The following is an 18,278-nucleotide window of genomic DNA, read 5'->3' on the forward strand; positions in this document are numbered from 1 at the left end:
CCTTCCTTTCTCCACCCTTTATGTCTCCTTTTCAACTTACTGGCCTCTGCTACTAAGTATTTTCATTCTCCATGGAAAGCCCAGTCATCTGTAGCTAGGATCCCCCATATGAGAGAGAACATGTGGCGCTTGGCTTTCTGGGCCTGGGTTACCTGACTTAGTATAATACTTTCCAGGTCCATCCATTTTTCTCTGCAAATTTCATAACTTCATTTTTCTTTACCGCTGAGTAGAACTCCATTGTATAAATGTACCACATCTTCATTATCCACTCATCTGTTGAGGGACATCTAGGCTGGTTCCATTTCCCAGCTATTATAAATTGAGCAGCAATAAACATGGTTGAGCATGTACTTCTAAGGAAATGAGATGAGTCCTTTGGATATATGCCTAGGAGTGCTATAGCTGGGTCATATGGTAGATCAATCTCTAGCTGCTTTAGGAACCTCCACACTGTTTTCCACAATGGCTGGACCAGATTGCATTCCCACCAGCAGTGCAGAAGGGTTCCTTTTTTTCCACATCCCCGCCAACATTTATGATCATTTGTTTTCATGATGGTGGCCAATCTGACAGGAGTGAGATGGAATCTCAATGTAGTTTTAATCTGCATTTCCCTGATGACTAGTGACGTAGAACATTTTTTTAGGTGCTTATATGCCATTTGTATTTCTTTCCTTTGAGAACTCTCTATTTAGCTCCTTAGCCCATTTTTTGATTGGCTTGTTTGATTCCTTATTAGTTAACTTTTTGAGTTCTTTGTATATCCTAGATATTAATCCTCTATCAGATATATAGCTGGCGAAGATTTTTTCCCATTCTGTAGGTTGCCTCTTTGCTTTTTTCACTGTGTCCTTTGCGGTGCAAAATCTTTGTAATTTCATTAGGTCCCAGTGGTTAATCTGTGGTTTTATTGCCTGAGCAATTGGGGTTGTATTCAGAAAGTCTTTGCCAAGACCAATATGTTGAAGGGTTTCCCCTACTTTTTCCTCTAGCAGTTTCAAAGTTTCCGGTCTGATGTTAAGGTCTTTAATCCATTTGGACTTAATTCTTGTGCATGGCGAGAGAGAAGAATCTATTTTCATCCTTCTGCAGATATTTATCCAGTTTTCAAAACACCATTTGCTGAAGAGGCTGTCTCTTCTCCAATGAGTATTTTTGGCATTTTTATCGAATATCAGGTGGCTATAGCTACTTGGGCTTACATCTGGGTCCTCTATTCTGTTCCACTGATCTACATGTCTGTTTTTGTGCCAGTACCATGCTGTTTTTGTTACTATGGCTCTGTAGTATAGGTTAAAATCAGGTATGGTGATACCACCAGCCTCTTTTTTGTTGCTCAGTATTATTTTAGATATTCGAGGTTTTTTATGATTCCAAATGAATTTTTGGATTGTTTTTTCTATTTCCATGAAGAAAGCCTTTGGAATTTTGATAGGGATTGCATTAAATGTGTAGATTGCTTTAGGTAAGATTGCCATTTTCACGATATTGATTCTTCCAAGCCAGGAACAAGGGATGTTTCTCCACTTTCTAGTGTCTTCTGCAATTTCTCGCTTGAGTGTCTTAAAGTTCTCATTGTATAGATTCTTTACTTCCTTAGTTAGGTTTATTCCAAGGTATTTTATTTTTTTTGATGCAATTGTGAATGGGAGTGATTCTCTGATTTCATCCTCTGTGTGTTTGTTGTTAGCATATACGAAGGCTACTGATTTCTGTGTATTTATTTTGTATCCTGCTACATTGCTGTAGGTTTTGATCAGCTCTAACAGCTTGCTAGTAGAGTCTTTAGGGTCCTTTATGTATAGAATCATGTCATCTGCAAATAATGATAACTTGATTTCTTCCTTTCCAATTTGTATCCCTTTTATGTGTGTCTCTTGCCTTATTGCTATGTCTAAGACTTCCAAAACTATATTAAATAGAAGTGGAGACAGTGGACACCCTTGTCTTGTTCCTGATTTTAGTGGAAAAGCTTCCAGTTTTTCCCCATTTAGTAATATGTTGGCTGTAGGCTTGTCATAAATAGCCTTTATTATATTGAGATATGTTCCTTCTATTCCCAGTCTCTGTAGGACTTTTATCATGAAGGGATGTTGGATTTTGTCAAATGCTTTCTCTGCATCTAATGAGATGATCATGTGATTTTTGTCCTTCAACCCATTTATGTAATGTATTACATTTATAGATTTGCATATGTTGAACCATCCCTGCATCTCTGGGATAAAGCCTACTTGGTCAGGGTGAATGATCTTTTTGATATACTCTTGTATTGTTTGCCAATATTTTGTTGAGAATTTTTGCATCTATGTTCATGAGGGAGATTGGTCTGTAATTTTCTTTTTTTGTTCTATCTTTGCCTGGTTTTGGTATCAGGGTGATGCTGGCCTCATAGAAGGAGTTTGGTAGGATTCCTTCTTTTTCTATTTCCTGGAAAAGCTTAAGAAGCAATGGTGTTAGCTCTTCCTTAAAAGTCTGGTAAAATTCAGCAGTGAATCCATCCGGGCCTGGGCTTTTTTTAGTTGGGAGGTTATTGATAACTGCTCGGATCTCCATGTTTGTTATAGGTCTATTTAAGTGATTAATCTCATTTTGATTTAATTTAGGTAGGTCATATAGATCAAGGAAATCATCCATTTCTTTCAGATTTTCATACTTTGTGGAGTATATGCTTTTATAGTATGTCCCTATAATTTTTTGAATTTCTCTGGAATCTGTTGTGATGTTACCTTGTTCATCTCTGATTTTATTAATTTGTGTCTCTTCTCTCTTTCTTTTGGTCAGATTTGCTAAGGGTTTATCAATCTTGTTTATCCTTTCAAAGAACCAACTCTTTGTTTCATTAATTCTTTGGATTGTTCTTTTTGTTTCTATTTCATTAATTTCTGCCCTAAATCTTTATTATTTCTTCCCGTCTACTACTTTTTGGTTTGCCTTGTTCTTCTTTTTCCAAGGCTTTAAGGCGAAGCATTAGGTCGTTTACTTGCGACCTTTCTAATTTCTTAATATAGGCACTTAAGGCTATAAATTTACCTCTTAGAACTGCCTTCATTGTGTCCCAGAGATTTTGGTATGTTGTGTTCTCATTATCATTTGACTCTATAAATTTTTTGATTTCCTTTTTGATTTCTTCATTGACCCACTCATCATTTAGTAGTGTATTGTTTAGTTTCCATGATTTTGTGTATGCTCTATAGCCTTTCTTGCTACTGATTTGTAGTTTAATTCCATTGTGGTCAGATAGAATGCAAGGAATTATTTCAATTTTCTTGAATTTCTTAAGATTTGCTTTGTGTCCTAATATATGGTCTATTTTAGAGAATGTTCCATGTGCTGCTGAAAAGAATGTATATTCTGCAGCCTTTGGATGAAATGTCCTGTATATATCTGTTAGGTCCATTCCTTCTATGACCTCATTTAGTCCAGATGCCTCTCTGTTTATTCTTTCCCTGGATGACCTGTCAATTGATGAGAGTGGGGTGTTAAAGTCACCCACCACCACCGTGTTTGGTGTTATCTGTGACCTTAGTTCTAATAGTGTTTGTTTGACGAATTTAGGAGCCCCCATGTTAGGTGCATATATGTTTAGGATTGTAATGTCCTCCTGTTGTAGTGTGCCCTTAATCAATATAAAGTGACCTTCCTTATCTTTTTTGACTAACTTCGGACTAAAGTCCACCCTGTCTGATATTAGGATAGCAACCCCTGCTTGTTTTCTAGGCCCATTTGCTTGAAACACCGTCTTCCAACCTTTCACCCTAAGATAATGTCTATCCTTTGTAGAAAGGTGAGTTTCTTGAAGACAACAAATTGTAGGATCCTGCTTTTTAACCCAGTCTGCAAATCTATGTCTTTTCGTTGGGGCATTGAGACCGTTGATATTAAGAGATATTATTGAAAGGTGTGTATTTATGTTTGCCATTTGTGTGTGTGTGTGTGTGTTACTTGTTCTACCTGTGCTCTCTTCTGTTAACTGGTATTTGAGTATGGCTGGTTTTTTCTAGGTTCCTTATATGTGTGCTTTTCCTTTTGTTCAGCATGGAGGATTCTATCAAGTATTTTCTGTAGAGCTGGTTTTGTCTTCAGATATTCCTTTAACCTGCTTTTGTCATGGAATGTCTTTATTTCTCCATCTATTTGGATGGATAATTTTGCAGGATAAAGTAACCTTGGTTGACAGTTGTTATCTTTCAGAACTTGGAATATATCACTCCAGGCCCTTCTGGCTTTAAAAGTTTGTGTTGAATAATCTGCTGTAATCCTGATGGGCTTGCTTTTGTAGGTAACTTGATTTTTCTCTCTAACTGCTTTCAATATTTTTTCTTTGGTTTGTGTGTTTGGAAGTTTGAGTATAATGTGGCGAGGAGAGTTTCTTTCTGGGTTTTGTCTGGCTGGGGTTCTAAAGGCTTCCTGTATCTGTATTGGCACCTCTTTCCCAATTTGGGGAAAATTTTCCTCTATGATTTTGTTGAAGATGCCTACTATGCCTCTGGAGTGGAATTCTTCTCCTTCTACTATGCCCTGAATTCTTATATTGGATCTTTTCATAGTGTCCCGAATATCTTGAAATTCCCACTCATACTTTTCTATAAGTTTGTCTTTCTCTTTGTTGGACTGCATTAGGTCTGCCACCTGATCTTCTAGCTTAGATATTCTGTCCTCTCCCTCATCCATCCTACTGGTGAGATTTTCTACAGAGTTTTTTATTTCATTAACTGTGTTCTTCATTGCTAGTAATTCTGACTGGTTTTTCTTTGTTATTTCTATTTCTCTATTTATGTCTTGTATTGCCTTCTTTATTTCATTAAATTGGTGTCCTGCCTCTTCTTTGATTCCTTTGATTTCCTCTTTGATTTCTTCTTTGATTGTTTTCATGTGTTCTTTGACCTCTTTGAACATATTTATAATTATTCTTTTGAACTCTTTCTCAGGCATTTCCTCTAACTCTTTCTCACTGGAGGACATTTCTGATGCATTAATACTTTTAGGTGGATTTATATCGTCTTGCTTTTTAGTGTTTCTTGTGTTATAATGTATATATTTTTGCATCTTGGATTAAGTTAATGCTTGGATTTTCTAGCTAGCTGTGTATTCTTAGCTGTATCAATTGATTTGATGTAATATATTTTCAGGGTAGGACCTTAAGGTATTAGGTGTGGCTCTTAAGACTCTCAGAGTATCTACAAAGATGTTCTTAGGGGTTGAGTTTCCCTGCTATAGGAGTATTCAAGCAGGCTGAGTGGAATAAAATACAGGTAGATTCTAAAATTTAACTAAACACTGTACCCATTCCATCAAAAACAGCCCCGAGTATGTATGCAAGAGTAGTTATTATAATGACCAGATCCTCTATCAACAAAGAGGTTTAGATTTCTGGTCTGTTGAGGTATCCAAGTCAGCTTGTGACCAAGTGAGACCCTTCCCTGGTGCAATCCCAGTTACCTTGGGTGATTGTGGTCTCAGTCAAGTTGCTGCCTGGGTCGTCGGGCTGCTGTTCTGATTTCTGGAGCTGGGCACTTGCTTTTCCTACGGGGCAAACCGAGCCGCTGCTGCTGCCTCTGCAGCTGTTGTAGGTGCCACCCCCGGAGCCCCCACCGCTGCTGAAGCTGCCGTTGCCGTGTCCACCGCTGCTGCTCACCCAGAAGCCGCTGCTGCGGGATCTGCCACCGCTGCCGCTCCTGGGTCCGCTGCTGCTGGGGCCGCTGGTACCGGTGCTGGAGCCGCTGAAGTTGCTGCCGAATTCTGCTCCTGCTTGGGTCCCGCCATCAGCCCAAGTTGGCGTGGCCGGGTCCCGGGCCGCTGCTGTGTTCGCTGGAGCTGGGTTCAGGCAGCGGGGGAGGGGAGGGAGCCGCGGCTGCTCTGGTTGTTTCGCTTCTTCACGTGTGCTTTTACCTCGCGGTCTGCTCCTCCCTCCGTTGCTCGCTGCCGCTCTCCCCTCACGTTTCCCGAGTTGCGGAGAGCGCGGTGTGAGGGGAAAATCCCGCACCTGGCTTGTCCTGCGGCTCGAGCCGAGAGTCCGGCGGTTTTCTGCCGCTCCGCGGTTGCGGCGGGTAGCTGAGCCGCCCCGGAGCCGCTGTTCCCGCCTGTGCAGGCTCTGGATGCTCTATAACTCTTCCACTTCTCCGCTGCCGCCTCAACTTCCTATACACCTCACTTTTTAGTAAAAGTATGTATTTTGCTGAGTTTTTTTTGGTCTTTCCCCCCCCCAGGCTGCTTTGGCGTGGTACCTACGCCGCCATCTTAACCGGAAGTCCCCTCCTGCCTGGTAATTTTTAACGAATCCCCTTATCTACTTTTTTCCATGTGTATGTGGGCATGGTGTGCATGCACACTTGTATAAGCATTGGCACATGCTTATGTGCATGTAGGGCCAGAGGTCAATGTTGGTGTCTTCCTCAATCACTCCCCACCTTATTCTTTGAAACAGGGTCTCAGCTAGACTAGCTAGTCAGTGAGCCCCAATGATTCCCTATCTCCATCTCTTCAGCACTGGGAAAAGCACACACTGCCTCACACAGATTTTTTTTTTTTAATGTATTATTTATTTGAGAGAGTGTGAGAGAGGCAGAGAGAGATCATGGCTACACCAGGGCCTCTGGCCACTGCAAACAAACTCCAGATGCCTTTACCACCTTGTGCACCTGGCTTTATGTGGGTACTGGGGAGTCGAACCTGGGTCCTTTGGCTTTGCAGGCAAGCACCTTAACTGCTAAGCCATCTCTCCACCCATGTGGCTTTTTTTTTTTTATAAATTTTATTTATTTATTTGAGAGTGACAGACACAGAGAGAAAGACAGATAGAGGGAGAGAGAGAGAATGGGCGCGCAAGGCTTCCAGCCTCTGCAAACGAACTCCAGACGTGTGCGCCCCCTCGTGCATCTGGCTAACGTGGGACCTGGGGAACCGAGCCTCGAACCGGGGTCCTTAGGCTTCACAGGCAAGCGCTTAACCGTTAAGCCATCTCACCAGCCCCCATGTGGCTTTTAAAGTGGGAGTTAGAGATTGAATTCAACCCTCTGAACTCAAATGTTCTGGCTTTGCCCAGCAAGCACTTTACCCACTGAGCAGTCTCCTCAGCCCCTAGCTACTTATTTTAAGCTTCTAGATCTCAGCAATGATTCTGATGTGGGTGCATTGTAAGATGCTTGGCAGCTCCCCTGGCTTCTGCTTGGAGATTCCAAACAGCACACATCCAGGTCTCTCCTCCATGTGACTCCCAAAAGCCCTTCAGAAACATCCAAATGCTCTGAGATGGAGCCAGGTGGGAAAACAGACCTTTGCAGAGGAAAAAAATGGCAGAAGGAAAAGAAACTGAATTGGTTGAGAAAGGCTTCCTACAATGCAGGATATTGAAAGTGGATTATTAACCAGACATGGCAGCTCATGCCTTTAATCACAACCCTAAGGAGGCAGGAGGACTGCCACAAGTTCACGACAAGCCTTGGCTACACAGTGAATTGCAAGCCAGCCTGCACTAGAGAGGAAGACCCTGTCTCAACAAAACAAAACAACAAAAATAAGAAGAAAAGCTAGGCCTTTAATCCTAGCTACTCAGAAGGCCGATGCAAGAGGATCACAAATTCAAAGCCTGCTTGGATTACAGTGAGTTGAAGGATACCCTGGGCAACTTAGTGAGACCTTACCTACAAAGGAAAAGTAACCAGAGGGCTGCGGCTTCTGAGTTGCTGGGATTATAGAGCTGAGCCCCTAGGCTCAGCACTTAACATTCTGTGATTGTTAGACCCAAAATAAACTATTTCTTATAACTTCTCTGCCTGCTTATGTCAACTTTCAAGAAGCATGGAGGAGGCATGATGGGAGAGAGGTTAGAGGGTGTCTGCTTGTATTGTGTGTCAGGACAGTTAAGGTGGATAACATGAAGAAAAGTAAATGATGAAATTAGTTCTCAGGAGTCATGAATCTTGTTCACATCCTATTGTAGGTCACAACCGGGCAGAGTTGGACTGTTCTGAGTATGTATGTAGTGGTATAATTTAAATTACTTGGCATTCTACCATATTGTTGAAAAGGTGGTGTTGAACTGATTATCTTGGTTTCATAAGATGTTATAATTTTATCTTTTACCCTTATAATAAATATACATTTTTGGAGAGAGAAGGATTTTGTAATTCAGGCTGACCTCATACCTGCTATCACTATGTAGCTCAGGCTGTCCTTGTACTCCTTTTTGATCCTCCAACCTCTGCCTCCCAAGGGCTGGGTTTACAGATGTGTATCTCCACATTTGGCTTAATTTCTGTTTCTTTTTCATTTTGTTTTGAGACACGGTCTTGCCATGTAGCCCCGACTGGCTTGAAGCTTACTTTGTAGACCAGGCTGGCCTTGAATTTTCAGTAATCTTCCCGCTTCAGTTCCCAGGTGCTGGTCTCACAGGCATGCACTAGCTTTCTGAGCTTGAATTCTTTTGTGAGGAAAATTCTCAGATCGTGATATAGTAAGTTCATGGCGAATTTGGGGTTGGATTCATTGTTGTGTCTTCAGTTTCACGTGGACACCCTGTAGTCATTGTAAGGATAGGCTGAGTGAAAGGTCTTGGCTTGGGTTCCTTCTCCATGACTGGAGGGTGAGTGAAAGGTTAAAAGAGACAAGCATCCGCACCTTCCAGAAGCATTGTTTAGGTTTTTATTTATTCATCATAGGATTTTGAATGCTCTTAGCTAATCCGTCTTGGTTTTGGGGGTGTGGGGACACTGGGAATGGAATCCCAGGCCTTGCATGGGCTGAGCTACGTGGCCCATATGATGTCAGTAGGACTTAGAAAAGAGCATGTTGCTGGGCGTGGTGGCGCACACCTTTAATCCCAGCACTGATGACACTGAGGTAGGATTGCTGTGAGTTCGAGGCCACCCTGAGACTACATAGCAAATTCCAGGTCAGCCTGGGCTAAGGCGAGACCCTACCTCAAAAACAACAACAACAACAACAAAAAAGAACATGTCAAAGTGATGCTGGGAAAACTGGTAGGAATGTCTTAGTATATATTAATTATACCTGATAAAATCTATTCAGTCAAAGTGTTCTTTGTTCTGTTTTTGTTTTTGTTTTTTGTTTTTTGAGGTAGGGTCTCACTCTGGCCCGAGGCTGACCTAGAATTCACTATGTAGTCTCAGGGTGGCCTCAAATTCTCTGCGATCCGATCCTCTTAACCTCTGCCTCCTGAGTGCTGGCATTAAAGGTATGCGCCACCACACCTGGCTCAGTCAAAGTGTTCTTAATCTCAAGGAAATACATTACTGCAAAATGTATCAGTTACTTTGCCATTGTTGTGAACACGTGCTTGACCAGAAGCAATTTAGGGAAGATAAGGTTGATTTTCTGCTTACAGCTCTGAGGGGAAGATTCATGGGCAAGAAGGTATGGTGGCAGAAGTAGGAAACCAGCTCCTCGCATCGTCAGACCAAAAACAAAATACAGCTGATAGGAAATGAGGCCTGGCAACTGAACCTCAAGGCCTGCCCCCAGTGGCCCACTTCCTGCAGCATGGCTCCACCTCCTAAGGGTCTCCAACCTACCCAAAAGGCTCGACCAGCTGGGGCCAAGTGAGCCGATGGGGGCATTTTACATTCAGACCACATCATCTGGTCTCGAGTGTCACTTACTCATGTAAAGTACTGATGCCCACCTTTCCTTTCCTTTTCCTCTAGGCAAATAAGGGAGCAACTGAAGAAGCAGGTCACCCAGATGAAGGAGCAAACTCCTGGCTTCACCCCTGGCCTGGCAATTTTGCAGGTATTGTGACAGTTTATTCCCCTCCTGCCATCCTTACTTAACCCCAGCATGAGAGGCAGCCGCAGCCAGGCCTCTCCTCCCCTTGTGGCTTTGGTGAAATTGATGACCACCCTGGCTTCTCCCTGCTTCCCACTCGGCTTCCTCCTTGCCCTGCTCCTCTCTAGGTGAGGCCCATTCCTCTAGGTCACTGGATCTAAGCACCCCTCAAAGGAACCTCAAGGAACTGCTGTTTACTTTTCTTCCTTCCCTCCTTTTTTCTTTTTTCTTTTTTTTTTTTAATTTTAGAGAGAAAGAATGGTGTGCCAGGCCCTCAGCTACTTCAATAGAATTCCAAACAGTTGCGCCACCTAGTGGGCATGTGCGACCTTGAGCTTGCCTCACCTTTGTGCATCTGGCTTATGTGGGATCTGGAGAGTTCAACATGGGTCCTTAGGCTTCACAGGCAAGCACATTAACCGCTAAGCCATCTCTCCAGCCCAAGGAACTATTGTTTATATGGACTTACCTGTTGGTACTTACCATACAGGAAATGGAAATTAAGTTTTTTTTTATTAGTTATACACATACTTAGTATATAAACAACACATGTTGCTACCATCCTTTCCCTCATCCCTGCCCTTGTTTTGAAGGATATCCCCATGGGGGTTGTGGGTCATGCATTCTGGGAGCAGCAGTCAGTTATGGGGGGGGGGCAATGCCTCTGCATAATGTCCCAACTTATTTATTTGCAAGCAGAGAGAAAGAGAGAGATGGAAAGGGCCTTTTACCACGAACTCCAGACACGTGGCACAACCTTGAAGTATTTGCCCTCTCCTTCTGTCTTACTTGAGATAGGGTCACTCTTACATGCTTTGTTTTGGTTTGCCACTGCATGTGTACCAATCTAGCTGTCCCATAAGCTTCCAGACTCTCTGGGCTGTGCCTCCCACTGATGTAGCTGCATGGGGATTATAAACATGTGAGCTACTTTGCGTCTGGCTTTACGTGACTGCTAGGAATTGAACTTGGGCCCTCGAACTTCCAGGCAAACACCTTTAACTTCTGAACCATCTTCTTAGTCCCTCTGTCAATAAAGATTTTTTTTTAATATCTTTTGTTCATTTTCATTTATTTATTTGAGAGTGACAGAGAGAGGGAGAGAGAGAGACGGATAGAGAGAGAATGGGCACGCCAGGGCTTCCAGCCACTGCAAACGAACTCCAGATGTGTGCGCCCCCTTGTGCATCTGGCTAACGTGGGTCCTGGGGAATCGAGCCTCGAACCGGGGTCCTTAGGTTTCACAGGCAAGCGCTTAATTGCTAAGCCATCTCTCCAGCCCTCAATAAAGATTTTAAATGTTAGATGCAATATAGAATCTGAAACACTTTTTTTTTTTTTTAGTTTTTTTTTATATATATATTTTGAATTTTATTAACATTTTCCATGATTATAAAATATATCCCATGGTAATTCCCTCCCTCCCCACCCCCACACTTTCCCATTTGAAATTCCATTCTCCATCATATTACCTCCCCATTACAATCATTGTAATTACATATATACAATATCAACCTATTACGTATCCTCCTCCCTTCCTTTCTCTACCCTTTATGTCTCCTTTTTAACTTACTGGCCTCTGCTACTAAGTATTTTCATTAGAATCTGAAACTCTTTTTAAAAAGAATGTTTATTTATTTGCAAGGAGACAGATAGAGAAAAGGCCTCTGACCATTCAAGTGAACTCCAGATGCATGTGCCATTTTGTGTATCTGTTTTTAATGTGGGTACTAAGGAATCAAACCCAGACCAGCAGGCTTTGCAGGCAAGCATCTTTAATCACTGAGCCATCTCTGTAGCTCAGGAATCTAAAGCTCTTATAGCTGAATTTCCATACTTTGTTCAATGCTTTCAGACTTTGTTACATCAAGATATTATAGTTGGTGAGGGGCCACAGAGATGGCTTAGCAGTAAAGGTGTTTGCCTGAAAAGCCTAAGGAGCTAGGTTTGAGTCCCCAGTACCCATGTAATCCAGATGTACAAAGTGGCACTTGCATCTGGAGTTCATTTGCAGTGGCTAGAGGCTCTGGTGTGCCCATTCTTTCTCTCTCTCTCAAATAAATAATTTTTTTTTGATTTTGAGGTAGGGTCTGTCTCTAGCCAAGGCTGAGCTGGAATTCACTATGGAGTCTTAGGGTGGCCTCGAACTCATGGCAATCCTTCTACCTCTGCCTCCCGAGTGCTGGGATTATAGGCATGCGCCACCACACCTGGCTCAAATAAATAATTTTTTTTGGTTTTTTTTTTTTTTTTTTTTTTGGTTTTTTGAGGTCGGGTCTCACTCTGGCCCAGGCTGACCTGGAACTCACTATTTAGTCTCAGGGTGGCCTCAAACTCATGGCCATCCTCCTACCTCTGCCTCCTGAGTGCTGGGATTAAAGGCATGCATCACCACGCCTGGCAAAATGTTTTTAAAATAGATATTATAGTTGGTGGGGAAAGCCAGTCATGGTGGTGCACACCTGAAATCCTGTCACATGGACAGAAAAAATCCCAAGGTTGTGGCCAGGCTAGTATAGCCCTCTATCTAAACAAAACAAAACAAAGCAGGAGTGCTGTTACAGGTCAAGTGGTCATTTACCCATGAGTAGTTTTTTTTTTTTTTTTAATTTTTATTTATTTATTTATTTGAGAGCAACAGACACAGAGAGAAAGACAGATAGAGGGAGAGAGAGAGAATGGGCGCGCCAGGGCTTCCAGCCACTGCAAACGAACTCCAGATGCGTGCGCCCCCTTGTGCATCTGGCTAACGTGGGACCTGGGGAACCGAGCCTCGAACCGGGGTCCTTAGGCTTCACAGGCAAGCGCTTAACCACTAAGCCATCTCTCCAGCCCCCATGAGTAGTTTTACAGCAGAACATCCTTCAACCTCTATTTGAAATAGTGGTTCCCTGGGTTATGCAGATCTCCCAAATGTTAACATTTCATTATACAATGTAAAAGCCCCCACAATCATTGACAGCACCAGTGTACTCATCAGAAAAGTCTTGAAGATATCAGGTTCACAAAGGTGGATAAAAAAACATTCCAGGTTCTCATTCAAAATGTCAAAGTCTTTAGTTGATGTTGAACATTGAACCCAGAATCTTATGTCTGCTAAGCACATGCTATACCATGAAACACATACATTTATCACTGGCAACAAACAATTAAATTTTTTTTTGGTCTTTTTTTGTTTTTTAAGTAGCAGGCTCACTTTTTTTTTTTTTCCCCCCCCTCTCTCTCTCTTTTAGACAGTGTCTTACTGTGTAACCCAGAGTGGCCTTGAACTTGCTATGCATCCCAGGCTGTCACTGAGTGTTCATCCTCTTCCCATAGTCTCTTGAGAGCTGGGGTTGTAAATGTGTGCCACAATGCCTGGCTTACTTTATTCACTCTTGAGAAAATGTTTGAGGAATAGTCATGCATGAATAATCTCTGTTTGTCACTTGTTCTTTCAAGACAAGCTGGTGTTCCACGGAGGTGCCTGTGGTGCAGCTGGCAAGGCAAGAAAGCCCAAGTGCTTCGCCTGTTACTAGGCCCTTACTTAAGCCTTGGTAGACAGGAGTGCTGGGTGAATGCCTTCTGGTCCTTCACATAAAATGCCAGAACCTCATGCTCACAGGCTGAGGTGTAATAAAACCAGTGGTTTGTGACTCATGAGGAGCATACCATCTGTGTTTTTTTTTTAAATTTATTTATTTATTTATTTGAGAGCGACAGAGACAGAGAGAAAGACAGATAGAGGGAGAAAGAGAGAATGGGCGCGCCAGGGCTTCCAGCCTCTGCAAACGAACTCCAGACGCGTGCGCCCCCTTGTGCATCTGGCTAACGTGGGACCTGGGGAACCGAGCCTCGAACCGGGGTCCTTAGGCTTCACAGGCAAGCGCTTAACCGCTAAGCCATCTCTCCAGCCCCCATCTGTTTTTACTGTGGGCGTGTGGCAGGGAAGGGGAACTGATAGCAGGTTGGTGCCCGTGCCTTGACATGTGCCATCAGCAGTTGTCTTGCCCCCTTTGGTACCAGTGGTACAGAAGTCAACACGGTGAAAAAAGCAAACAGTGCCACCGGAGTTGCCTAAAACTCATCCAGATCAAAATGGCATTCCTTTGTGACAAACCTTGATAAGTAGAGCCAGAGAAGGCCATGAAGAGACAGGCCTCAGGCGTGATTGCTTCCCGGTTCTCACTGCCCTCCACAAGGAAGCTTCTGCAAGGGCTAGAGATAGCTCAGCGGTTCAGGCGTTTGCCTGAGCTCTGGTTCAATTCCCCAGTACCCACATAAAGCCAGATGCATAAGGAGTTCATTTGCAGCAGCTAGAGGCCCTGGCATGGTAAGGCACATGCCTGTGAAGCTTAAGGACTCAGGTTCAATTCCCCAATACCATACATAAGTACATAAGCCAGATGCACATGGTGGCACATGTGTCTGGAGTTCATTTGCAGTGGCCAGAGGCCCTGGTACACCCATTCATTCTCTCTCTCTCTTTTTGTCTCTTTCTCTCTCAAACAAATAATAAGATATTTTTAAAAAGAAACCTTCTGCAGAATGGTCTGCAGCCCAGCAATTGCATGTCTGTCCTACCTTAGAATAACACCATTCCCTACGTCTTTTCTCCTTCTCTTTGTCCTTCTTTCATCATTACCGATAGTTTCCCTATGTGACTAAGCTTATCTTGAACTCACTGACCTCTTGCTTCAGCCTCTGAGTGCTAGGCTTGCAGGTGTCTACCTCGGCTACCCCCTTGTTACTGACCTTTATAGTCAAGGGCAATTGTCAGATCGAAGTATAAGACCCTTATTTTACCTTCAGCAACCTTGTCCTCCCTACGTTCATACATAATTGTCTATGGAGCCAGCATCTCCCAATGTAGACAAGGCTAGCCTAAAGTCAAAGTAATCCTTCTGCCTCTTGACTCCCGACTGCTGTGATTATAGACGTATGCCTCATGATGTTCAAACATCCCCCATAATTCAATGTCTTTTAACTGAGCCATAATACCAAAAAGTCTCCCCCCAAAACCCATAATGACACAGAATAAACACTCACACTGCAAACAATGGCAATGGGCATAACAAAGAACTACTCAACCAATACAAGATTTAAACAGGGCAAACATCTAACTCCGTAGCTCCAAGTCCAACAACTAGTCAGTGACAAATCTCCAAGTCTGTTGATTCTAGCCAACAACAAGTCTCTGGAGTTCCAATTCTGTCCCTCCAGCTAGGCTACTCACAGTCCTGGAAAACTTTATCTGGGGCTGGCAGCTCTCCTTAGCAGCCACTCAAGGTCCTAGCATCTCCACTGGGTTTCCAGTTGTTGCAGTCTGGTTCTTATTGCTGGTAGAAATCACCCAACCAAGAGCAGCTTCTGGGAAAAAGAGATTTATTTTGGCTTACAGGCTCGAGGGGAAACTCGAGGAGAAAATGATGGCATGAGCAGAGGGTGGACATCACCCCCTGGCCAACAGAAGGTGGACCACAGCAATAGGAGGGTGTGCCAAACACTGGCGTGGGGAAACTGGCTTTAAAGCCCATAAGCCCGCCCCCAATGATACACTCCCTCCAGGAGGCATTAATTCCCAAATCTCCATCAGCTGGGAACCTAGCATTCAGAACAGCTAAGTTGATGGGGGACACCTGAATCAAACCATCACATGTACCCCATCACAAAAGACCAAGATTCAGAGAATCTGTATATCTAGCAGAGGCTGGCCTTGGGCTCCTGATCCTCCTGCCTCTACCTCTCATGTGCGGGAATTATAGGCTAGAGTCCTATAATTCCCGCACATGACCCTGTCTCCAAACAACAACAAAAACAAATGAGCAGGGGTGGGTAAAGACAGCCCAAGATGACGTGAGCTCTTCACTTACAGCAGCAGTCTGCAGAGTCATAATGCAGATGCAGCTTCTTCAGAGAGCTTCTGCCCACACGTTCCTTAGCTTTTTTTTTTTTTTCAGATTTTTGAGGTAGGGTCTCACTCTTGCCCAGGCTGACCTGGAATTCACTATGTAGTCTCAGGGTGGCCTCGAACTCATGGCGATCCTCCTACCTCTGCCTCCCGAGTGCTGGGATTGAAGGCGTGCACCACCACACTCAGCTTCCTTAGCATTTTCTTTTAAAATATTTTATTTTTATTTATTTGGGAGAAAGAGGGAGAGAGAGAGAATGGGCACTCCAGGGCCTCCACCCACTGCAAACGAACCCTAGATGCATGCGCCCTCTTGTGCATCTGGCTAACGTGGGTCTTGGGAAATCGAACCTGGGCCCTTTGGCTTTGCAGGCAGACACCTTAACTGCTAAGTCATCGCTCCAGCCCTTCCTTAGCATTTTCTTAAGATATTCATGTAGCCAAGGTGGTAATGCACATCTATAAACCCAGCACTTCTGAACACAAGTTCATAGCCTGCTTGAGCAAGTTCCTGGCCAGCCTGGACTACATAGTAAAACCCTGTCACAAAAGACAAGCAAACAGTGGGACTTTATGATCTAGCCCAAGAATATGCTTGCTGGACATGCTTTTCTTTCTTTTTTCTTTCTTTCTTTCTTTTATTTTTTTGGTGGTAGGGTCTAGCTCTTGCCCATGCTGACCTGGAATTCACTATGTAGTCAGGCTAATCTTGAACTCACAGCGGTCCTTCTACCTTGGCCTCCAAAGTGCTAGGATTAAAGGCGTGTACCACTACCACCCAGTTCTTTTCTTTTTTAAAATTATTTTATTTTTATTTGGAAGAGAGCAAGAAAGAGGTAGATACAGAGAAAGAATGGACACTCCAGGGCCTCCAGCCATTGCAAATGAACTCCAGATGCATGTGCCACCTAATGCATTTAGCTTGTGTGAGTCCTGGGGAATTGAACCTGGCTCCTTTGGCTTTGCAGACAAGTGCCTTAACTACTAAGCCATCTCTCCAGCCTGTTTTTTAAAATTATTTGACAGAGAGAGTGTGTATGAGTATACCAGGGCCTCATACCACTGCAAACACACTCCAGACATATGTGCCATTTTGTGTGTGGCTTTATGTGAGTCCTGGGTAATTGAACCTGGGCAGTCATGCTTTGCAGACAAGTGCCTTTAACCACTGAGCCCTCTGTTTAATTTTCTTTTCTTTTTCTTTCTTTCTTTCTTTCTTTCTTTTTTTTTTTTTTTTTTTTTTTTTTTTTGATACAGCATCTCATAACCTAGGTTGGCCTTGTACTTGCTATACTGCCAAGGCTGGCATTAAACGCCTGATCCTCATGCCTCCACCTTGAAAGTACTGGGGTTATAAGTGTGTACCATTTTACCCAAATTAATTTTTCTTAAAAAAAAAATAGCGATAACAGGCTGAGGAGATAGCTCAGTGGATAAGGTGCTTGCTGTGTAACTCTTGAGTGCCTACGTTTGGATCGCCAGAGCCCATGTAAGCTGCAAACTGCGGCAGGCTTATTTAGTCTCATTGTGCCTATGGAGGAAGGCAGGAGGAGACAGAATTTTGTAAGAAGTTTGCAAATGCAAAAAGGACCAGCGGGCTGGAGAGATAGCTTAGCGGTTAAGCGCTTGCCTGTGAAGCCTAAGGAACCCGGTTCGAGGCTCGGTTCCCCAGGTCCCACGTTAGCCAGATGCACAAGGGGGCGCACGCGTCTGGAGTTCATTTGCAGAGGCTGGAAGCCCTGGCGCGCCCATTCTCTCTCCCTCTATCTGTCTTTCTCCCTGTGTCTGTCACTCTCAAATAAATAAATGAACAAAAAAAAATTTTTTTAAAAAATGATCAGCAATAAGAGACCCTGCTGTTAACGGGGTAAAGGTCAGGGTCCTCTAGAAGCTGTTCTGGGATCTCCACACAGGCATGTGTCTACCCACACTTGCCTACCTGAACACACACACTCACCAAGGAAATTGATTTAAAAGATTATATATATATATATATATATATATTGGACAGGGAAGGTGGCTCAGCTGTTAAAGACACTTGCTTTCAAAGTCTGCTGGACCAGGTGTAGTGGCAAGAGGCCCTTACTTGGCTGGTCCTAGAGTCTCTCCCCAAATAGTTCTTTAACCTTTAGAGAGCCTTAGGAGAGAGGTCTTGCAACCTTTTGCCCTCAGACTTGTGGACCTCCTTGGTTCTCCCTTCTCCCCACGGGAGGGAATATTCCAGTCAAAAGAACCTTGCTGCACAACGCTGGTCAGGGTCCTCCCACTGCTCCTGTAACCATGGGGAGTGATCATGTGACCTTTTCAGTTTTAGTTCTATCAGACTTTCTGATCTCTTGGCTCTTCCTCTATCAGGGCAGAATATTTCAGTTTGGAAAAATCTGCTATATAACAAGTGTTATAATAATGTTCTTGATAAATCATAGTGGGATTGAGATTTGTTCTGAGAAACCAGTCTGCCACCCACCCTCTTGACAACCAGTCAGGAATCTAATGTTCCTTCAACGTTCTCGCATCTAGTATATCAGTGATTATATAACAGTGCAGTCTCAGAGCATTTAGCATTCTTGAGGCCCTGGGGTTGATCCTAGTACTGAGGAAG

The 18,278-nt window shown here is 43.5% G+C and overlaps 1 protein-coding gene across 1 annotated transcript in view; it reads left to right on the plus strand.

Moving 5' to 3' along the window:
• Positions 1–18,278, plus strand: part of Mthfd1 (methylenetetrahydrofolate dehydrogenase, cyclohydrolase and formyltetrahydrofolate synthetase 1) — an 89,521-nt gene that overhangs the window by 15,790 nt on the left and 55,453 nt on the right. Inside the window, exon 2 of the mRNA XM_004649256.2 lies at positions 9,666–9,750. Within this exon, the coding sequence (XP_004649313.2) occupies positions 9,666–9,750 (85 nt within the window). The remainder of the gene's footprint in view (positions 1–9,665; positions 9,751–18,278) is intronic.

This window comes from Jaculus jaculus, chromosome 7, assembly GCF_020740685.1.
Source record: "Jaculus jaculus isolate mJacJac1 chromosome 7, mJacJac1.mat.Y.cur, whole genome shotgun sequence".
Classification (NCBI taxonomy): domain Eukaryota; kingdom Metazoa; phylum Chordata; class Mammalia; order Rodentia; family Dipodidae; genus Jaculus; species Jaculus jaculus.